Source organism: Limanda limanda, chromosome 19, assembly GCF_963576545.1.
Source record: "Limanda limanda chromosome 19, fLimLim1.1, whole genome shotgun sequence".
NCBI classification, from domain to species: Eukaryota; Metazoa; Chordata; class Actinopteri; order Pleuronectiformes; family Pleuronectidae; genus Limanda; species Limanda limanda.
The window spans coordinates 4,494,949-4,518,410 of NC_083654.1; the positions used below are offsets into that span (position 1 = coordinate 4,494,949).

The 23,462-nt window shown below is 39.6% G+C and overlaps 1 protein-coding gene across 1 annotated transcript in view; it reads left to right on the forward strand.

The window, feature by feature from the left end:
• trappc9 (trafficking protein particle complex subunit 9) overlaps positions 1-21,552 on the forward strand; it is a 185,423-nt gene extending 163,871 nt beyond the window's left edge. The window contains exons 22-23 of the mRNA XM_061092741.1: positions 18,228-18,451; positions 19,895-21,552. Coding sequence (XP_060948724.1) covers positions 18,228-18,451; positions 19,895-20,074 — 404 coding nt within the window. The 3' untranslated portion in view covers positions 20,075-21,552. The remainder of the gene's footprint in view (positions 1-18,227; positions 18,452-19,894) is intronic.
• The last annotated feature ends 1,910 nt before the right edge of the window (positions 21,553-23,462 follow it).

Below are 23,462 nucleotides of genomic sequence, written 5' to 3' on the forward strand. Positions count from 1 at the left end.
AAACCATTTGACCACAAAAGCTCAGAATCTCAGAGTTATACTTTAGTACATCACATTAATACTTTGCTAACTTTTATCAAGATTTCCCAACATTTAGAACTAAACAAAATGTTTAACCAAAACCGACAATGTCTCTCTGCCCAGCCCCCGATTATTGTATTTGTTGCTCTATTACATTGCTAAGATCTATATACGTATTCCTGCATGTGGTCCAATTTTAATTATATTTTGAAAAGCATTAACAGGCCCCTTTCTGACACATACATTCTTAAACCAAGCAGTGACAAGAATACTCCATTTAAAAAAAACATCTTCATTCTGTTCATCTTTAGTTAGACATGATGCCTGCTAGTATAGTCTCACATCTGAAATTAAGTGCATTCATCTCCACTGTGCGGAAAAGGGTGCTAATTATAATGTGTTAAAATTCAACAGTGCACTCATTACAAGATGTGCAGTGAAGCGTTGTTAAAGGATCACAACACAGACAAGAGCTCTGGCTGAACCTGCTTCTGTGATTTACCTTTGGGTTTTAAAGAGGATGACGTTCACACAAACACAGAAATAATGATCCATTGCCCTATTTACAATCTTAGAAGTCAAGCCTTGTCAAACCTGCTATAGTTCATTATTTATTCTTACACAAACAGCACCTACCCCTTTACTGAGTGGATCCGAGTAAGGGGTATGGTAGAGCAAGTTTTAATGAGAGGACTTTTACTACATCAATCCCAGTTGAATCCTTGATACCCCTGCAGGTGACTGAAGCAACTTTCTGTAGACATTGATTTGCATTCATTCTGTGGAGGAAATAATAACCTTGCAGGTATCTCTGTTGTCTGTAGTGATTTCCCCCCGCAGTACTGACAGCTCATTACCTTAGTGTTCCTGCTTCACACTGATAATTCACCCAGAAAACCGTGCATGTCATGCCACTCTTGTTCGTCCCCCACTCTTGCTTCATTCATGTTGTTGAATGTTATTCTTCTCAAAGACTCAATTTTGTTTTGAATGTTGGTTGGAAGAATACTAAAAAAGACCTGCCATGATTTTTCACAAAAAAAAAGAGCAGGGCTGTGTCACGGCAGAATGTACAAAAGTACTTATCCCTCAATGAACCAGCTAAATGTGTCATTGAGATTAAAATGTGTTTTTAAGAGTTATCCGGGCCAAGTGAGCAGTATAAACATTGTTAAAACAGTAAACCCAAACAATATGTACCGATAATTACAACTGTCATACACTGCAAGTGAGCGAACACAATATCTCTTTAATGTGCAATACAAGGTCAATGACAATTTCAATTATAATGCTTAAATAGGTAAAAGTTTCTAAAAATGATTTCAGGGAAAAGTTTGAAACCAAGGTGAGAGAGAGAACGAGAGAGACTGACCAAATATATGCACACTGCTCTATAGTCATAAACTGTAAAAAGTCTACCATGAAGCAGTGCCGCAAAACACGATGTTAAAGCTCCTTTATATTATTATGAGATGAAGTTTAAATGTGAGACACACATTTACCTTTGTGTGTGTGATTCATAATTGTCTGCAATAAAATTTAACATAAAATTCAGTAAATTATCACAATTATTTACATATATGGAAAATTACAATGGTCCTAGTATCAAGCTTTGTGGAATGCCTTTTGTTATATGGAGAAAGGGAGGGGAACACATTGTGTTCTAGCTGACAAATAAATTGAAAACCAAATCAATGGTATACCCAGTGAAGAAGCCAGTATTATGTTAGAGTTTTTTCTGAAAACATGCCGTGGGCAACAGTTTTCAAAATGGACAAATCAAGAAAGGCCTTGGCAATATATTTTTTCAGATAATTGCCTATATAATGTACATTTTTCAGGTTTATTTGCTCTGGTTTGTTTCCTTGAAAATGTGCTAATTTCAAATTCAGTATACTGATAGATGCCTATATATTCCATCAAGAACATATATAAGATGTGTATTTATGTATATCTTCCAAGAAATAAATCAAAGTCTGGAAATGCCAAAAAACAATATGTTTGCAGTAATTTAAGGGCCATGCCAGAGTTTAGAAACAAGTGGCCATGGCCATTGTATAATGTAAAATAAATCTAACATTACTCATATCTCTTACTTACATATCTCTCTCCAGCTTCCTTTTCTTTGTTGCATAAACTTTTTGTGTTACATGATTTCCCTTTTAGGCAGTTTTCTAAAGTATTAATTGATAATTATAGGCTTCATAAGTACCCCGGGGATAATCTGTCTTTGACATAATTGCCACATAAAAGTACTGTAGCCCACAGTGTGTCGTATTCTCTACTCAAGCAACAAAAAAGCAGAAGCAGGAACATCGTGCAGCAGCAGATTGTGTGTGGGTGATGAGGCAGGGCTTTGTTGCTGTGAACCAAAGGGATCCTTCTAAAGGAAATGTCGTTTTCTTATATAAAAAAATATAAGAAAACGACATTTCCTTTAGAAGGATCCCTTTGGTTCATGCTTGGGAAATCCTCTTTGAGTCACTGCTGCATCTGCGTCATCAGGAGCAATTTGTTTCACCTACAACCTCCCACATGATGGCAAGCTTGAAACGCAAAGAGAAGGCGGAATGGGAAGCAGAGGTGCTCCCCCTGCCTTGTTTGAGACAACTTGTAAAAAGAGAAAAATCTTGCCTGTCATAGCTTCATAATATTTGAACAATTTAAGGTTGGATATTACAAAGATATTTGTTATGTTTAGTGGCTTGATGTTTGTTGATGGCACTTTTTCAAGTAGATCTCAGCTGCAAAGTTGTTGGAGAACCATTGTTTTTAACCACATTTTCTTAACTTTTTGTAGCCTGTGCATTTGTCCAGACAAATACATAGCAATACAAGTTACATTGTAACAAGGAACAGGTCCTTTTCGGAGATCAATCTCATGAAAACTAATCCTGTCAGTGGAAGTTCTGCCTCATTACACAAAGATCAATGAAGGTGTCAGCAAAACAACAGCAGCAGTACCTTCTCACTTGTCCTACACTGGCTTTAAGCTTTGCACTCGTGCAAGGAATCCCACCAGAGCGCCTGAAGGTATCTACACATATTAGAATTTCAGTGTTGAAGGTAAAGTGGACTCATTTGCATAATTAGAGTTGGAACATATTAAAAGAAGAGGCAGGGAGGCAAAGCAGAGTAATGAGGCAGGGAAATGGGAGTAAGTGTGCGGCGTGGCGTGGCATATGACAACAGCCATGTTTAGACCTCACTACAGTGACTCTCTCTGGGGAGGCTTACTAATGACTTTGATTTTTCTGGAGATGAGTCAAAACAGTCTCCAGCGCCGCCTCCCAATCCCCCGTCCACAGCCCCACCACTGCTTATTGATGCTGTTGTCGCAGTTTCGATCGTGGAATTGACACGGCAGGCTATTGTACAGTAGCCTTGTTTGGTTTTCCATTCTTGGAGATTATGTCAGAGGACGAAGTGGTATATACTCCTCACTACAGCGGGCCATTCCATCCTAGTGAGCAAATATTTGATGAAGATAGAGGCATTGTGCCCCATTTAAACCATTCTCATGCAACGCATTTCCCGTGTTTGCCGAATTTGTTGTTTGTGTGCTTGTCTTTGTTTGTTTACAGACTGCTCCCCATTGTAGACATTGTTCTTACATGAACAAAACACTCAATTGCCCATTGTTGTCTAATGCCAAATGTAATGTGTGTTTGGGTTGGCTTTTTTAATCCAAGTTCATCAGAGTATTCCATACATTACTAGAAAGGATCAAATACTTGATAGTATCGTAAACCGTTTTCCCTTTTTTAATTTGCCTCAAGACAATTTGTGTTAAAAGCCTCCCTGTAGACTGCTTGGCAGGCCAGCAGTAGTGATTTACTTTTTATCAAACTAAATGAGGCCCCATACTTCCCCAAAATATCTGCAGTCTATTCCCACACCAATGAGCCAGATAGCACCCGATTCATTATGATGATACATTCCATAAAATGCCATTCAAGAAAAAAAAGTCATTCCGGTTTAATTAGATGTGATATGCGCAGAGTAGTAATCACAGGCAGGACTCAGAACTGCTTTACTGTACGTCAAAGAGTTTGATGTTCAGAAGTGCTTTACAAAATGGGATCAAAGTCCTGGAGGCTCGCTGTGGAGAGATGTCCCTCCCAGTAGAGATGTAGAAGATACCAGATTAACATGATGAAGAATAGGTTATCCCAGGGTAGATCATCATTAGCCTTATATCATAGACATGAATATGTATAGCCTTCATACACTGGGTATATGTATTTTTACCGTATACTCTTTCATACACTGGGTATATCCTCACGCAAACAAAATAGCTTTTTTTCAGTTCACTCTGTTTTGAAGATTAATAACATTCCCATGTTTTTCAATTACTTTTAAACCTGAAATCCCATTTTTAAAAGACCACGACCAGAGAGTCCATGTCCATGTCCATGTATGTACAATTTCCTGCTTGTTTTTCTGATTACTTGTAATGAGAGGTTTATGTCCGTTTGGCTCTGTCTGTGCTCTTCACTCCGGTTCGATGAGCGTCAGAGATCGGTGCCGAAACTCGGCTTTAAACGAGCCCCGGGGCTAAATTATTTAAGGCTGAACAGTATTTTATTAATCTCCGAAGTAATCAGTTCTGTTCTGTCCTCCTAACTGGAGAAATAGATTTCCTGTTTATTATTGCACCATTACAAGTTATCTTGCACATTTGATCTCTTCAATTAAATTTCTGATATAGATATTTGTCTACGATGTATTTTCACTTCCGCTCAATTCTAAAGAGCTATCTCATTCGCTCACTCCATCTCTCACTCTAACGGAGCCTGTGTGAGAGGGGTGGGGGCAGCTCTCTCTGACATTTTGCTGTATCATCCAACAAACACACACACACACACACACTCAGGCCCTACTCTCTGTGACAATGACAGAGAACTCAACATTTACTGGAGTCGATGCTGAGAATTCTCCTTGCCACAAGTGTGAATATCAAGCCAAAGTTCATCACATACAGGTGGGAAAATGCAGTGTGACAGCCTAGCTTGCAGCTGCCTTTGCATCAGGCAGCCTGAAGCCCACATGCAGATTTAACTGAATTATATCAACATGTGATAATGATTGCAAATAACCATTAGGAAGCTAATTGTTGAGGCTGTGTCTATAAATTACAAGTGAATACGTCAGAGCACCCTCTCAGGTGTCTGTCCAAAATTCACAGTTTCATATATCATATAAAAAAACTGTTCAAATTTGATTCATGCTTATTTCAACATAAAAATGCTTAAAAAAAAAAAGATTTTAGTAAGACCAAGTTTTAAGGGTTTCATCATAAAGACTGTAAAAGGGAAACTGACTCTATTCTTATTTTACCCCAAGAAAGTGGGTGGCATGCACAGAATCCTATGACAATTTAGGGTTTTACAGGGGCACTCCATTGACCAGGTATAGTGACTCAAAGTGCACCTCCCTCTGTATCGCACATAGCTGCAAATCCTTTGCATGATAATAAGTTCATCAGGAAAATTATGTTGCCTTTGGAATACCCAGGTTAACTGTTCCCGCTCAATTTTCAGTCTTCATGCTAAGTTAACAAGCTGCTATCTGCGGCCTTAAATTCAATTAACATACATGTGAATCTCATCCAATTCTCAGCGAGACAGTCATCAACTTCTTCCGGATTAATTCAAAGTACTTCTGTAAAAGTTTCTCTTTAATTTCATTTCGATCAGCGAACCGTAGCGACTCTCCCCAACCTCGAACCAACAAATAAATTAACTAAGTCATCATTTTATCAGCAGATGCTTTCCAGAGTCACTCTGTTGACAATACATGCATGAGTGACTATATGGACTGCGACATTGGCCAGAGTCAATAAAAACTCATCTTTGTAATTACATTTTTGTTTGCGGCAATCCACCCAATCTGCTTGCTTTCATGACTGTTCCAGTACATAGTTTTGAAACCGATAACATACCCTTATTTTGAGTAAATCACCTTGGTAAGTTCGTTCTTTTTCACCAACACATGGGTCATATAAGGTGATGGAAGAGTAGGAAACACAGTCTGCCTTGTTATGTGGTCACTGACAGTGAGAATAGCTGTTCTGGTTATGTTCAAATCAGCGCACCGGATTATCTGATAAGATTTATTGCAGCAGCTCTTTTTTTCCTGCTTCAACACTCCAGATATCGATGTCTGCTGGGGGAAGATAGCCCTAATTATTTTCCGTCCATATGTGATTAACAGAGATTTGCCTTTAAATGCTCGCTATGGGGCCTGTTGAACACTTTTCTCCACAGCTCTGTGAGAACATGAGAGTTTGAAGCTAGTTGCAACTGTCCCCTGCAACTTCCCATTTGTAATCAGTTGCTTTGTGGCATTCAGCAGAAATCTGGGAGTGTGTTGTAGCAAAGGTCAAAAAGTCTAGAATCACTATGGCATCCATTAATTACATTAGCTGCCCCTAAGAGCAAATACAGAGCTACAAATTAAGCCACTGTTGTCTCAGTATCAGTTATGCAATTGTTTTCCCTCAAGCAGGCATTTGCCTCCATGATCTGTGTACTTGATTGGTGGATGGACCCCCATTCATTGTCTTCAGATGTGGAACTAATTAGGTTAGAACCACAGCGATGTTGTGCTGTTGTGCCATGTGAAATCAGTGCGGTACATGTTTTCTTTAAAAGCTTTCATATTAGGTATTCACTAGGGCTGTCAGTTTAACGCGTTATTAACGGCGTTAACGCAAACCCATTTTTACGCCGTCAATTTTTTTAACGCGAGATTAACGCAGAGCTGCAGCTGCAGCTTCAGTATCTGTGTTCGCCTCCAGTATGACCTGGTCTCGCTTTTTGTTTTAATATTTCGCCAACTAAAATATATATTTTAAAACTATTGTAGCGTCCCCGCTTACACAGGACACAGAACTTCTTCGTGGTTTAGTAACTTGTATTTTCCTCTACACGAACATGTGCACTTCTCTCTCTTACTCAGTCACTCGCACACATCAACAACACTTCACTTCCTCATTGATCCCCGATCCCCAAACAACCCCCTCCTATTGGTCCAAACAGTCACATGTCCCACCCCGACCCCTTCACTGACCCTCAGGTTATCAGAACGCTCCTTCAACACAGTGTTTTACTGAACATACGTCAAAACCAAACATAAACATAAACCCAGTCCGTTACACTATTAGGCTGCAGCTATATGTTTTTATTTATTTCAAAATAGGGTACTTCTTATTTCATACATTTTCCACAAATATGGGGAGGAGTCAAATAGCCCTACAAAGTTCTTTGTTTAATTTATTTCAAAGTAGGCCGACTCTTGCCTGTGTATTTTGTTTGTTTATTATTTTGTTGCTTGTCTGTTTGAGTAGCTAGCTGAAAGCAAAGAAGTAGTACGCTAACCTTTTATTGGTAACCTTACTGTTACGGTTCATTGTTTCTGAAATAAGAGGCCTGACTGCTATGTTCACAGCAAACTTGAAAAAAATAAAATATTAAGCCATGGTTTAACTGCACTATAGGCTGAGTCCTTGTTTACCTGAAATGTGCACTTTATTATTTTATTTTGTACCGCCCTGTTTGGCAATGTTGTTTTTCAATAAAATAAAACATTTGCATAAAGCAAGCCAATCCACTTTTCCATGTTGATAAGAGCATTAAAACGAAAGTAAAATTATGGAAAAAAAATAAATGAAGGGACATTTAGAATAGATAAAAATTTGCGATTAATTGCGATTAATCGCAAGTTAACTATGACATAAATGCGATTAATCGCGATTAAATATTTTAATCGTTTGACAGCACTAGTATTCACATACTCTTAACCACCGTTACTTCAGCAGTGGTTACGTTCTTAAGAATGTTTTTACAGCTGATGAGGAAGCCTCTGGTGGAGTGGAGTAGCATTTCAGTTATGCACAAAATCTCATAGTTGAGCCAGCTGCCCAATCAGAGCAGACTTTGCCTTTCGGAAGGTGGGCCACAGTGAAACACAGTGTTTCAGAAAGTTTGAAAAGAGGTGCTGCAGAAACATACAGTTTTCGACAATTTATACTCATTTTGAATTTTACACCATGAAAACCTATTCTATGATGCTGTAAATGCATGGGCCAAACACAGGAACTTTATTTTATTTTTAGAACAAATTACTGTCTTTTGTCCAACTACTGCAAAGGCAGTGGAGTCGTCCATTTTCTCAGAGAAGTTTACAGCTCTGACTTCAGGGAAAGAAAATCTGAAATACTATTGAACCATGGATCTCCTGTACAAGCATTGATAGTGATGTGTTTTAGTCAAACTAATGGTAATATCAACATCATGTTGTGGCCTGGCTCTTTGTGATGTTACTTAAATGAGTTTTGTGTTTTACATCAGATTAATCTATTTTTAAATCAATAGACATTGATTTGATCCTGTTGGAACTCAGAAACCTGCAGAGTGGACTGTATTGATTTCCCTTATATCCAACCACTACTCTTGTGGTGCTGTATGATAAGATAACCTCTGGTCCCTTGATGCCCATTATGGATGTGGGAGTTAATCTTTAGTTCATCAGCTCATGGTCCAATAACGTGATTCTTTAATTTTATCCGTGTTGTGTGATACTGTCGATTGGGCAGATTTGATGTTGTTAGGTGTGTCTGGCTTTCAAGTTGCAGCGTGGCTAGTTAAAAAACCTAGCCTCAGTCGTGACTGGAGGAATATAAACAGAAAAAACACCTGCTGAGATGCAACTGCTCAAACATGACTTCTACTAAAACAACAAAAAATGAAGAAAGAACTTCAACAACCACAAAACTGAAGTTGACGCATTATGCAAGCATCTGCAATAGAAACCCAACTCCACAGTTTTATTAAGCAGTTCAGAGACAATATAGAGGAGGTTACAGGTTGTAGTTCAAAGGCTGGTGCATCAGGTACACAAAATAGAAACTTGAATCAAGATCAGAGCAATTTCAAGCATTCGCTCCAACCTGGCTGTTCAGGCATGTGAACAAAAGCATCTCTGACCAGAGCTTGATTTGTACTGTCTTAACTCTCTGCATATTAAAAAAAATATATGCTTCAGTTCATTCTTTAAAGGGCACCTCAGAATCAGTTTGTGGGTCATGGGGAGTATTGCATGAAAATAAATAACTTCTGCATTTTGCATCTCCAGAGGGATCACTTCAATCCAGTTGGGGCTGAGGTCTGCAAGTCTGAAAATGAAAACTCAGTGGGTGTGGAGCAACAAAAAAGTGGGCTTATCAGACCTCTGTAGCCCGCCTCTTGAGACTAGAGTCTACAGTAGTTGCTACTAGCATAGCTCACATTAAACTGAACTGTTGAATGATTTGTGTTGAGGGTAATTTAGGTGCCAGGTTTTAAAGAGGAAGGAGATTATGAGGAATTAATGATGATTTTTCTCGTTTCTTTAAAATTGACATTCATGAGTCTGATAATATCATGAGAGTGCAAAGCTCAACCTGGTGTATTCTCTTTTAAAACAAAGATTTCTTCACATTATCATCAGCATTAGTGCAGTGCCTGTCTGGAATGGACTGAATACTTGGCCTGTGGTAATGCTGGTTGCAGCAAGTTCAGTGAAGCTCGTATTAATACCCCAGACTGGTGAATCAGTTGTTGCTGTCCTAAACAGGCTGTTGTTGTGATCATCTCAGCTGAGTGCTGGACGCCTGTTCAATCTAAGTTTATCATTATCAAATGTCTCCCGTGCCAAATTTGACACTACACTTCCTTGGGCCCTTAAGAAGACACATGCTAGGCATGGAGCAGAGAAGATGAACACAGAGAGAGAGAGAGGGATGTTTTAGTGCCAACTAATGACAGAGCAGGACTGTTCAAGGAGAATTCACGTAACTTCATTGGCTTTTTCCAACCCTTCATCTGATTTTACTTTGTGCTTAAATGTGATGTGAAGGTTAAACCTCAGAGTTGTGGCTTGCCTCTGCACTCAGTTAAATCTGGCAGCGGGTCAAGATTTGTTTTACAACAAGTGAGAGAGAGGGAGACTAACAAGCACAAAACAATATATAAGACCAGATAGAGTCTGTAACCTGATGTGAGGTCATCTTGTGAAAAGGAAGATATTTGGAATCACATTGAGACAAAGCGTTGTGCTTTAGCTCAGAACCAGTTTTAATATTCTAGCTCAGTACAGGACTATCTGCTTTCAACATCAAACACGCAACTCCTCTCCTTCTCTAGATGTTATTGAGTCCAAGTCAAGCGCATCAGCTCATGCTAATTCTGTTCAAGTAAATGTTTGAGTTTGACTCCTGGAATTACACAACAATCCATCCACAGATTGTTTTTTTAACCAATGGCTGTTTGCAGCTGTGCAATAGCAGATTTACTGAGAGAAAGACCGTCTCTGCTCAGCTCTGAATACACTATTTAAGGTCTTGTGTAGTTCAGAAAAAGAGACAGATTTGAAGAGTGGGGACTGCAGGAAGCTGAGAATGCCATCTCAGCATGGGGCCATTAAAGTGTAAAGACACAGATCCACCACAGTCGTGCTGCCCACGCGATCAATCTCTTTTATTTGGGGGATTTTAGATGATAAATAGACGTTACTAAACAGGAAATGTACTAAACCTAAAAGTTATTTTTTCCAAGAGGTTATACTCACAGATCTGTGAAAATAAAACATTCAAGGTGATGTCCAGGTTTGCCAAAGAGTAAACTATGTCACTGCACTATTTACTCTCTTTCTTCCCTATAACATGTAGTCAGATATATAAATAATTGTTTCAATTGCTGTGTGTGGATAAAACCTAATCTGCATGACATTTAATGCTTCCATTTTACAGGCAGAAAGCCAAATGCAGATATGGACTAATTGGCCACTTTTCACACACAAGTGCTTGTTAAACAGTACGATACACTGAGTTATGTGATTGCATGGTAAAAGCTTGAAGGAGTGATTTAAAGGGGTCATTTAGTTTTTGTAAAAGATGGATGATGTAAATATTGCTTAACATGGTGTGAGTATTGGTACTCGCAGCTGGACTTCACTTTGTAGAGTTTACACTCTGAAACACTGAAAGACACAGGTATGGACAGATAAACACTCATTTTGATCCAGAGTGATATATTTTAAAAACGATTCAGAAGAAAAGTTTGAAATTTGGTTCAGAATTTTGTGGTGTCGAAATGATGGATTTGGGGATCCCTTGACTCATTGTGTTGATGCTGGCTTAAAATGAATGAATAGATCATTTCTATTGGTTTCATGTGTGTCTGTGTGTCTGTGTGTGTGTGTGTTAGATTGTCAGTTTCTAAAAGTCACAAAAACTAACTGTGTGACACAGCCCACTCCTCCAGTCAGAAAGATGTGGGGGAGTGGGTTTCAGATGCTGTTTGACATTCCGATGAGGACTTTGTTTGATGTACAATCATGCCCATGTTATTGTATTTTCATTGGGTGGGGGTGATGCTTTTTATGTTTGCTCATGTTGTGTCCATGACCTATAAGAAATACTCTCCCCTAGGAGGCACCTATCAGTATGAACGTGGAGCGGAAATCAGGTGTTGGCAGCTCGCAGTCTGTCTCAAAGATGAATATTTGTGGCTTCCTCTACTGTGATCATTAAAATTAAGCTAAGCATTTACAGAGAGAGCAATTACGACAACAGGAGCAAAGCCTCACCCCATACATGGTCATGTTGTTAACTTATATTTAAATCCATTCATTATTTTTTTCTATCCCTCTCTTATACGAGAGGCTCTCCAGATCAATCGTGATTTTTTCTTCAAGCACCGGAGAGTGCACTCTTATTCCCACTTGTCGTAGTCTGACACGTCACAATAAGTCGCATTGTTAAAGGGCTCAATAAGCGTGTGTAAGAACCTAAACCTCTGTGTCCTCACGCTGGTCGCATTATTTCAAAAAGCCTGGTTTCAGTGCAGCTGCAAGAAAAGGATAAGGACGCTAAACAATTATAACCTTGAGCGCGACCATGCAGCAGTGAGCCAGACAAGTAAACTGTTGTTGAAGATAAAAATAAAGCGATCGAATGAAGGGTGAAAAGAGAGAGGAGTATTTTTTGGAGTAAACATAAGTCACCAGTAGGGAAAAGAAGTGATGCTGAATGTTTTGGATGAGTAATCCTGTTGCTCCTGTGGCCTTGGTACTTTAAGAGCACCAATGAGTGTGTATTCAGGCTGGAAGCAGCACAGCTCAGTTAGGTGTCCTGTGTGGAAACGAGCCAATAGCAGTCCACGGAGCTCATAAACTGTTGCTGCAACATAACCCCCTGTCTTTCTGCCACAGGCTGCTGCACACTGCTGATTGAATATTATAGTCGCCAAGCGGTTCTGTTTGTTTGGGATGACACTTTTGAAATGTCCCTGCTAACAGTGAAACAATTACACACAGTGTTGGATTTAAATAAGAAGCACATGGACAACATTTACTCAGAATCTGTAAGGTTCCTGTAGGGTGGGTGTTCCTTTTTCCTATACGTCAGGGGCCATTTCAGTTTGCATAACACCCTTTGAAAGCCCTACTGAATTATTTAACCCTTATATCACACGTCTAATGTCAATGGCTGGAACTGCTTTTCTATGGTGAGTAGTCTGATGTCAGATCGTAATAATGATGATGATGCTACTCACTGCTGGATTTCCTGTTTTTTTTTTCAGATTTTAGCAGAAAAGAACATAAAGTTTATAGAACTCGAGCAGAGGCAGGTTACTATACTGTGGCTTTGAACTCATTGTTGCTTTTGCAGCTCAATCATTATATAAACCATGTTGGTTCCACATTAAACACCCGAATAAATGTATTTACTCCCTTTTGTTTATATTTCATGTCCTGAAGTTTCTCACCAAATGCCCGAAGGAGTTTTTCAAACTCGCCAGCGTATTCGGATGTCACAGCAGGCTTTTTTTCTTGCAGTAGGAAAAATACTTTTAGCTTCTTTCAGTTGCACTTGCCACAGCTTTAATTTACCTTCAAATGAGCTCACATTTGAAAGCAGAGAGCTGAGAAGCTGGTATGGTCCTTGGAGCTTGATTTTTGGCTCAAATTGACACAATTTTTCTGTGTTCGGTGCGAGTTGCTTCGCAACTGCAACATGGTTTTACTGCTGAATGAGGTCCTATCTTTTGAGTTACTAGCTGTCACCACAAACACTGTCTGAATGTTGTCTTGTAAAAGCTGCTTGTTGGGTTCACAAATACTGTTTGATTGAAATACAATAGTTTATATAACTTTATTCCGTTTAGCTGCATGTTTCCAATTGTATTGATGCTTGAGATTGGCCTTTTTTTTATAGCTGAAAGCAGAAAGCAAATTCTGCACACTGGCTTTTCTTAACTTCAATACAAAAGGAATAGTTTGCCAATGTTTCTTGGAACAACTGCGACATTACGCATCTACTTTTTTTTTTGACAGTTGTCATGATGCTTGTCAGAGATAACCGCTACATTTTGTATTCACCTGGACAGACTTAATTTAATGTCATGAAAGTTCTATTCGCATTTCTTATTTATTTTAAGTTTTTTATGTTATGCATTGCCTTGTGGGCAGAGGCCATACATTTGCCATGTATGCTCCTATGTGAGTAAATTAAATCTGCACATTTAAGTTTCATTATTTTTGCTAATTGGCCATTGACTCCATGAGTTGCTACAAAGCAGTCAACATTAGTCCCCCATTAGATGTATAGGCCGTCTGACCTACACTGATGTATGTGGAGATGTGTCAAGTGAGTTAGATCATATCTGAACATCTCCCTGGTTTCTTTTCATCAGAACCGAGGGAATCTTCTAACATTGGTTGATTGTTGTGGGGATAATTATAATGGGGGCAGATGGCTTAGGGGGATATCAGAGGCTGGCAGGTTATTTTTAGACTTACTGCAGCACACCTCAACCTTTTAAAGCACATCCTTCGGCTCCATCGGAGCATTCATCAATGACCCTTCCTGGCTTGCAGCCGCTGGCCAGGATGAGCTGTTAAGCCTTGATGACCTGGTCATCTGGGCCAGAGCACAACTCTTTGTTAATGTTCATCCTGAAGGAAAAGAGACCACTGAAGTACAGTTAACCTGCAGCTCGGCTTCAACCATGGGCTCTTATTCTCTCAGGGTAGTCTTGTTAATGACAGTGATCACAGCAGTATAACTCAAAACTCACCTTTGTCCAGACTGAAATCTCTCTGCTCCAGTTCAATGTAGCATATTTCTGATGTAATCGCGTTTTGCAGCATACTAACATCCCCCTTTTTTAATGAGCATTTCCTTTTACACACTTCAAACATTTCATTTCATACAAGGTGTGACGAACTTGACATCCGTATTTTCCTGTTTCTGATCCGTACGCTTCCCCGTCTTGTTGCACAATATTTTGCGAGTGAATCTTAACGAGCCGACACGCGTAAACATTGGAGAATCTGCAAGTGTCGGTCGTCATCTTTATCTCCACCTGCGCTCACACCTCATGGGTGACAGTGAAACGGTGAGGGGCGGTGCAGCGTTTTTAATCTCTGAGTAGTAGTTTGATCTGTGGCTTTCATACTCAGCTGGGGGGGAGGTGTCATCTCTCTCTCTCTCTTTCTCTCTCTCTCTCTACTATCTCTCTCTCTCTCTCTCTCCTGGTTGCTGTGGTGACGCCTGCCGCAGCGCTTTGCCTCTGCAGACTCCAGCAGCAGCAGCATCTGGTCAGAGCGTGTGTGTATGTGTGCTTGAATAAACGCTCAGCTCACGTGTTATGTAACATGTTGAAAGTAATGTAGCTGCTTGTTAGCATGGTCAGGAATTTAATAGAGATGAATACCTCTCATTTCTATGAATTTATTGATGAACTTGTCTCTACACAGTGAACGGAAAGATTAAAATGAGCTTGAATGAGTCGTTTTTTTACAAACACTATTTTAATCTGACATTGCTCTACAAACACACTTTCCTAGTGATGTACCTGTTGCTCGCACCGCACTTGTCAGAGCAGTATTTTCTTGAGTTGCAGTGATATTTCTCCCTCCAAATCCTCATCCTCCTTCCTGCTGACTTTTCTGTATCCTGTGGTTTGTGGCGGCTTTTATTAGGACCATTCCTCTGATTGTTTTCACTGTTTCTCTGCAGCTCACTCGCCTCTTTGTTTTCCCGTCTCCTCTCCAGCTATCCCTCCTTTCCTCCTCCCTCCAGCTAATATCATCATCAAACTGCAGAAACCCCTGACTGTCTTGTCTGTGTTAAGACTACTGAAAACGGTTCCTTTAAAAAGGTTTGCAGCCAGGACTTAGTATCTCTGGGGCTTAGCAACGGATTGTTTTTAATTGCCTTTTTCAGATTGCAGTTTTAATTGAGAGTTGCATAATTAACGTTAATGTCTTTACGAGCTGTAACAAGTGACCGTTGCTTTAACAGCTTTAATGACAAAACTGTCAACAGTAAATTTACTCTACTGTCATTAGGTGAAGCAGATTTAGTGTAAGAATTGTTTCGTGTTAAATTAAATATTACAGTATTTTTAGCACCATTTCGTTAGCCAGATTTGGGGCAATGACAATCGCCCTGGTTGTCCTTAAGATGGTCATTCAACTTCATTCACTTTTCATAAACTCTGAAGGCCTATTGTCCTATCTTCATCTGAATGATCAGTGAAGAAACTTTTCATTAAAATTTTTTCATTTAAATACTGATATAATCAGTGCTATATTTGTTATTATTGGGGGAAAAGCTATTCTGTCAATAAGCAGGTGTATATTAATATTTTTGCAATTTAGTCAAGGCAGGTTTATTTTACAGCTCACAACAGTGTGTTCAAAGTGACATGAGATATAACAGGAAATTTCAGCAACATTCTCTCTCTCTCAATTCATTGAGGACTACCTTGTGACTGTTCTTTAGGTAAATCGCAGCTAATTTCAGTACATCGGTATTACAGGCTCTGCAAGTTTCCAAAACTTCATATATTATCATTGTTTTAAGCTTTTTACCTTAACATGGCAGGGTTTCATTGCCATTTTGTCATTATCATATCTGTTGGACAACAGAAATCAATTATTTGAATTTATGAATGTCATAATTATATAGAATATCTGTTTTTTTCTTAGCGAGAAAACGTTTTGAGGCTTATTTGTCTTACAGGACTTCAGATTGCATTCATACAAAAACAGGATTTTTTTTGTGGCATATGTTGTATATGCTCTGTAGACCACAAATAGAGTTATCCAGTTGAATTAGTATAGTCAGAGTTCAAAGCGTACCTCTCATCAGAAAACGATTCAATATCTTGCTGAGATTATTAAGCCCTGTTGCCCTCTCTAAGCTTGGGGGATGTAACCTGTGCACATTCAGCCTTCGGCAAAGCTTCCTCCTCCGACATACCTACTTACCAGAAGGCTGTGGAGGTGAAGAAAAGAGCCCTGGCACAGAGACACTGCAGCACTGAGCTCATGAACACACAGCAGATGCTTCTAAAAAGCACGGGTTTGTCTTGACCTTTCAGTTCCTCTCTGGGGACTTTCAGATGTTTGTTGAAGTCCCTTAGAGAACCATGACCAGGAACCTTTACCTCTCATCCTTGGTTGTTTTAGTAATGTGTGAGCAGTCTAACATGTGGGTATTAGCTTGTGTTGTCCAATCTCATCGGTGCAAATTCCCCACAACTGGGTAAACCTATTTTTCTATCATAATAAGTAATTGTGCACACAGTTGCAGTTATCCTCCTTGGAGCAAGCCACCTTGTCTTCCCACTGCTTGTTTTCTTACGTTCATGCTATCTTCACCAGTTGATTGTCTCAGTGCTGATACACAATCGCAAATAGACTAAGTGTGTAGCAAGTGTTCAGGCTGTGGGTGTGTGTGGCTGAGCTGCATGTGTGTGGGAGTGCAGACTAACCCCCCCCCCCCCTCCCTTTGTTCGGTTTTAATGTGAAATCATTTATTCCCAGTTTTAGAACCAATGTAGGATACCGATAATTTGCACATCTCCTAGCAACAAGACTTTGAAGAAACTATATATAACTAATGGCTAAGGTGTCGCTATGTGTGGCTATGAAATGCTATATGCTGTGTGTGTGTGTGTGTGTGTGTGTGTGTGTGTGTGTGTGTGTGTGTGTGTGTGTGTGTGTGTGTGTGTGTGTGTGTGTGTGTGTGTGTGTGTGTGTGTGTGTGTGTGTGTGTGTGTGTGTGTGTGTGTGTGTGTGTGTGTGTGTGTGTGTTTGTTGTGTGTGCATGAATGTCTACAATATACCATCACTAAAGGTCTTTCAGTATAAGTAGGAACTTTTGATAATCTCTTTACAGCTGCCAAAGGCATTGGAAATTATGACTTAACTGAATACAATTAGCAAACTAAAGAATTGCAGTTGTATTGTCATCAATATCACCTACAGTTTAAAGAATGCTGGTGATTCAGGTAAGAACATAGACAACCCTTCTTAGCCTTTCAATATTAGGTAAAAAAACATCCGCAGATAAAAGGCATGTCTTATAACAAAAAAATTCAAGCCTGGATAAGGTGATGAGGTGAAGTGGGTATCAGACCAATGTTATGCAGGTGTATTATTTTATATGTAACCAGACATGTTTAAAGCAATATGAGACTTCATGCCCGCCTAACATTAACATGCAACACTTGTCTGGATATCCTTTTGGAAAATAAAAACATGTTGCTAAGTTGTTTCATTTGCAGCAAATTGCATCAGAATGCGGAACTTGAATTTAGTATTATCATTGGGATAAGAAATACTAAAAGCTAGAGAAACCTTCTTTGGTTAAAATTATTTAACATGTACTTTGACTTTTTTTCATGTCATCTATCTAAACAGTGTTTTTGTTGAACCAAAAGCCACCATTGTAGAATGTTAACAATTTTGAGTTTACTTCAGAATGGTCGGTGGAATCTTTCCAAAAACATCATTCATCCCTTCTTCACTGAAATAATTCATGCATGAGATGAACAGGAGGGAATTCAGTTTAATAGCCACAGCTATTCTGCGCTCTCCACTCATGTCAATAAAATGTATTTCATGACAAACAAAGGCTATTGATCCACCACCAGAAACAGTGTGATGGCCCATTAATGGTCTGGTCAGGTTTTGATGAATACAAACAAAGTACAGATTGGACAGGATTTCTGTGAATGTCTGGGCACCAGATTTTCAATGGTGGTTTGAAAGGTCTTCATTCTCGTCCCTGCCAGATTCCTCAGAGTTCTACTTTAGTGCAAATGGTTTGACATAAGAGCTAATCCCCCTTCACGTCTTTTTTCCAGATGTGTTGGTGAACGGGAAGCCATGTGACTGCGATGTAATTGTCGACTGTAAAGTGGGCGATTCTGTAAACCTGGAGGTAAAACTGACCAACCTGAGCAAGAACTTGGTAGGACCCCTGACTCTGACTGTGGTGCCGTACCAGGACTACCAAAATGGAGTTCAAATCTACGACCTGGAGGAGGCTGTTACCTTTATCGGCTCCAACACCTTCTCTATCGACACGGTCAGTGGTGGCTGGATTCTCCCTGAAGACATTTCACACAGTTACATCACATAATGCAACCCAAGTGCTTCAGGTTGTCGTCGCATTACATTTAAACCTTGTCAGAATAAAAAGATCAATTGCTGTTTATGCAGGCACGCCACAGTAGTAGATGTCACTTTAAATGTACTAATAGTGAGGGTAATGTGAGCTCAGTCCTTGTCCAAAGTCAAGGAAATAGGAGCAGAACATAACAAATTCACATTTTTGTTCTGATGTGCTGTTTTAGGTTACTTGTGTTCTGGCTGAAATGTGTCCAATTTTACTTATTAAATATTAAGTCTGTGCAATATCTAGGTTTTGATAAAAGACAGCTCTATTACCACTGACCATGGAAATAATAGTCGGCTAGTACAGGTGAGGGGAGAGGAAAAATATCATGAAGTGCCTGGGAAAAAAAAACAAAATACCTAGGTAGCATTTTCCTTAGGTCTCCTTGACTCTGCCTTTTTAAGCAGTTTAAACAAAAACAAACACTTGATTATACTGTATGGTTTTACACAGCAATGAGGACATTTTTATTGTTTATTAATGTATTATATTGATCGGTAGACACAATTTAAGGATTCCAAGGGTGGAAGTTACAGTTTCTGACAAATATGTTCATTTTGTATTAAATATGGAGAAAGTGTTGCTATTATAAAACAGATTATACAACCCAATATTGACTAAAATGACAAATAATTTGAATTAATCATTTGTTTTTTTAATTAAGTTTTTTTATTTATTTTATTATTCAAAATATGACATAATAATATAATCATGCTCGCTTTTAGTTTTCTCAGAATAACATGAATATTTTGTGGAATTTCAGTGCACAGGATGTTCATACAGTTGGGAACTCTTTGATGGATTACATAACTCAAGCACGTCTCAACTCACTGAGTTCAAATTAAGTGGAGCCGGTTGCTGTGTGGCAAACTAGAGAAACATTTTATAAAATGTGCAGCAGAGCGGTCTTAACAAAACAGGCTTAAACCACCAAACACTAGCTTAGTCATGGGTCACGGAAGAAATCTTTGAATGAAAAAGATCCTAACAAGAGAAGGGATCGTAGACAGGAGCCTTTTAATGTAAGACATTCTCAATCCTGAATGATGAGCAAGCTGGAGGTGAATGAAAAAAGACAGATGATCCCTGAAAAAAGCTGATAGTGTAAAATGCAGATGAAACCATGAATGAATTCCCTATATTTCTAAATGTTTAAACTGCGTTCTTATCAGAATCGTTCTTCTGTGAAGGAGGAAAAACTGCATTTGTCCATTCGCCTTCAACGAAGCCACAGCCTGTTTCAAACCCACTCTCCTGTTGGCCTCACTCCGGCTGAGAGTGGCAGCTTCATTAAGAGACGATTGTAAGCTGGCCGCTAATGATTCTATCTGTGTGTCTTCTCTCCATCACCAGGTTAAACCCAAAGAGAGCGTTGTCTGTGTAGGTGCCCTGCTTTTCCTCTACACCGGAGACTTCTACCTTAATATCAAGTTCCAGGATGACAGTGCTGGACGAGAGCTTCCCTTGGCTTGGTTCACTCTGCCCAGTGTGCACATTAAAGCTCTGGACACTCCGCAACAGGCTGGGGCCTAATGTACCTGAATGAGGGATGGAGGGTTCTGTGCTTGATCTCTGTAAATACAAAATCCTTCCTGAGTTACACAACTTGTAAATATCATTTTGTTTAGGGTTCTAGAGTGCAAGAAGTTTTAATATTCTTCGGAAGATTAGAATTCTTTGTTTGCAGGTAACACAGCTGACCGGTGTTATCAGAAAGATACTGAATCAAATATCAGATCAACCGTCCCTCGGCCTCATTAATCAACTTCATAAATGTACAGAGACAAAAAAAAGAAGAGAAACAACACCAGCATTTTAGACTGAAATCAGTTCATTTCCCTTGAAGTCATTTGACTTCTTAGGTAGGTAGTTCTTTCTTTAACACTTCTGACTAAGAGCAAACCCATCTGATACTGCTGTTGTTTGAAGGAACAGCAGGTGAGTCAATGGTGCCGTGAGCATTATTCTATTAATACGTAACATCGATGCCCAGGTATAAACTTCTCCATAAAAGCAATACGGACTCAGTTAACTGTCAGATTGAAATGGGTTGTAATGGATTGTTTCCTTGAATTTGCCATGATTATAAATGTTTGCTTGGCGGCCAAGCTCATTAGCTTGTTTACTGGTAGTTAGCTTAATAGTAGGTAGTAAGCTAGTGTCCAGCAGCAATCTGCTAGCATCTAACTTTACTACCTACAACAAAAAAAACACTGCATGTGTCTCCCCTTTTCCAACCACGTCACTGAAGTTCCAGCAGCACCTTCGAAATTCACAGGGAGCGAGGGGCAGAGCTGATGATGAATCTCACGCACGAGGAAGCTTATAAGAACCAAGAGAATACAAATATCTCAGGATGAAAAACAGAAGTCACACACAAAGAAGACGCTGGATGGAAAGACAAAGAGATTCGAGAGCTTTAGTCGATACGGGTCGACCCAGGTGATGATGTGCTGTTAATAAGAACATGTTAATCTGCAGTGGAAGTGGTACGTCCTGTCCAGCCTGCATGTTCTATCAGACGCCAGCGCTCACCTGAACCCTCCTGCTGCGTTCTTCACATGTGAAACCCAAACTCTGCAATATGTCCAGACCCAATTATCTGGACATTTTCCAGGGTCTGATAATTCAGATTAAGTGTGGGACTTTGTGATATAGCCAGACACTAACACCATTGTCATACTCTTAAGTGTTGAGCCATAGCGTCCTGTATTTAGTTTATTCATTTACAGAATATCACAACGTAAATATAATATCAGTGGAAAGAGAATTGAATAAGACCTCAGGGTTGGTTTTGATGGCTGAGATGAGCTTCTCCAGGACTCCGGGGATGGGATCAGCCAGAACTGGTCACATACTTTACACTTTTCATTTATTTATTTTTACTGCTTTGAAAACGTTTTTCTTTTGCCTCTGTGCCACCACACTGGAATACGTCTCTTAGTTCAGCCTGTTATTGTGTGTGATATATAACTGTTGTAAATAAATGTTAAAACAAGGCCACCTTCCAACTTTGTCCGTTTGTGTGTTCCAGCCATAATAGCTCTGTGATTATTGTCATTTTCTGTCTGACCTTTATCACCTCGGCATACTTGGGAAACTGGAAAACTGATCTTCACATTTTGCTCAATCTATAAACATGGGCCATTAGGGAAAACGTTTAACAATGACTAATAATAATTTTTTATTTTATTTATACAGGAAAAAGTGAGTGAGCAACAAGCTGCTAACAGAAGGCACGTTGTAACAGCTGGAGTTATTCACATCTGGATCATCATTACAGTCTGTGATTAAATATCATCGTGCATTAAACACGAGAGCATAAAGTAATGTCACTGCAAATTCGAAGTGGACCCTTCAACCTCACCATTATTCAGACATTGTGTGCCAAACCTCTTGAAGATGCATTGTACTGGGAGTTAACCAGTATACCCACAGTTCTCATAATGCATTGGAAAAGCATAACTCCTGGAACAGTAGCCCTTCTTCATCCTTTTAAAGGTTACCTGTGGCCCCAGATATAGCTAAGCCGGGCACACACTGTGCGTTATGAGCCGAGAATCATTTTAGAGTTGGACTGAATTTCAGATTTTTCATACATTGTTTGTTGTTCAGTATCCAGGAGGTGGTGTGAGGAGAGATATGATGCTCCCTGACTGCCCATCGGATGATTTTGGGGGACAGTATGAGGGCACAGTATGAGCACTTGAATTGTGAGCATCAGCTTCACATCTCCTGCGACTTACTCTCATACAATGAGAGTTGGTATTCAACAACGTTTCTAAGGTCGCATCGTTTGTCCAGCTTCAATAATGCACGATCTGTGACGTAAACCTTCACTACGGCCCCCCATCCTCCCACTGGTGCGGTTGTTTTGATGGTTTCATGTGGATTTTGTTGGTTTCATGTGGATTCTTACAAAAGAGAAAACACTCCCACCACGATGCACACCAGTGTCAAAAGCAGCAGCACGCGTTCCTCCTCCTGACCTTCCATCATGTTCGGCTTTGTGTGAAATGAGTCCTCGAGTGTGTATTAGAGGCAGGATCAGAGGCTGACTGCTTCTTACCCGCACTGCTTGACCATGAAACTGCTCGCCGAGAGCCACTGCACCTATGTAAAGCCAAAGTATCGCTTTATTTATTTCCATTTAACACCATTTCTGAAATTCCTGTGAGGAAAAAAGCATATTTTCCCACCTCAGAGACGTTTACACAAACACAACGTTTCCGCTCATAGGAAACATGGCAGGTTTCATGTCTGACTAACACGTCGCTGAATACACATCATCGGTTATGCATACAAAACATACAACACCAAAGTCATGCCCTCTATGCTGATTACCTTGTTTATCTTCTCTATGCGTGTGTGTGGGTGTTCTTCATTCAGTTCTTTAAAAAATGGACGTTGACTCTTAAGTGTGTAGCGTTCAGCCCACTGGATTGGGGAAAGCGTTTCTGTGTTGATGTGAGAGTGCGAGTACAGTTCACTCCGCACAACCTCACTTTTCAAATGCAAATTCCGTGTCCTGCAGATTATTTTCTCACCCTCATCGCGACCTTCTCCACTGAAGGTATCTCCCATCTTATCAGCCCAAATTACAAAGTAGGGCTGCAATTAAGAGTGTCCCATCCTCAGTTATCGGAGCAAACATTCACCTTATTCACTCTAATTAAATTCTGCCTCTCGGTGCACGAGAAGTAAAGAATCGAAACTCAGAAAGAACACCGCCCCTAGGGTTCATCAGCACTGGATGTTGTTTCCTTTCTCGTTGTTTTATTTGGTCTCAAGCATCACAGACTGACCAACAACCGCAATAAAGTTTACTGTTTACAATTAATGCTTTCCTAACAATAAACTCTCTGAAGGAGAAAGATTACTTTACTTTATAAACTACTGCTTTTAAAACGTATGATTTACT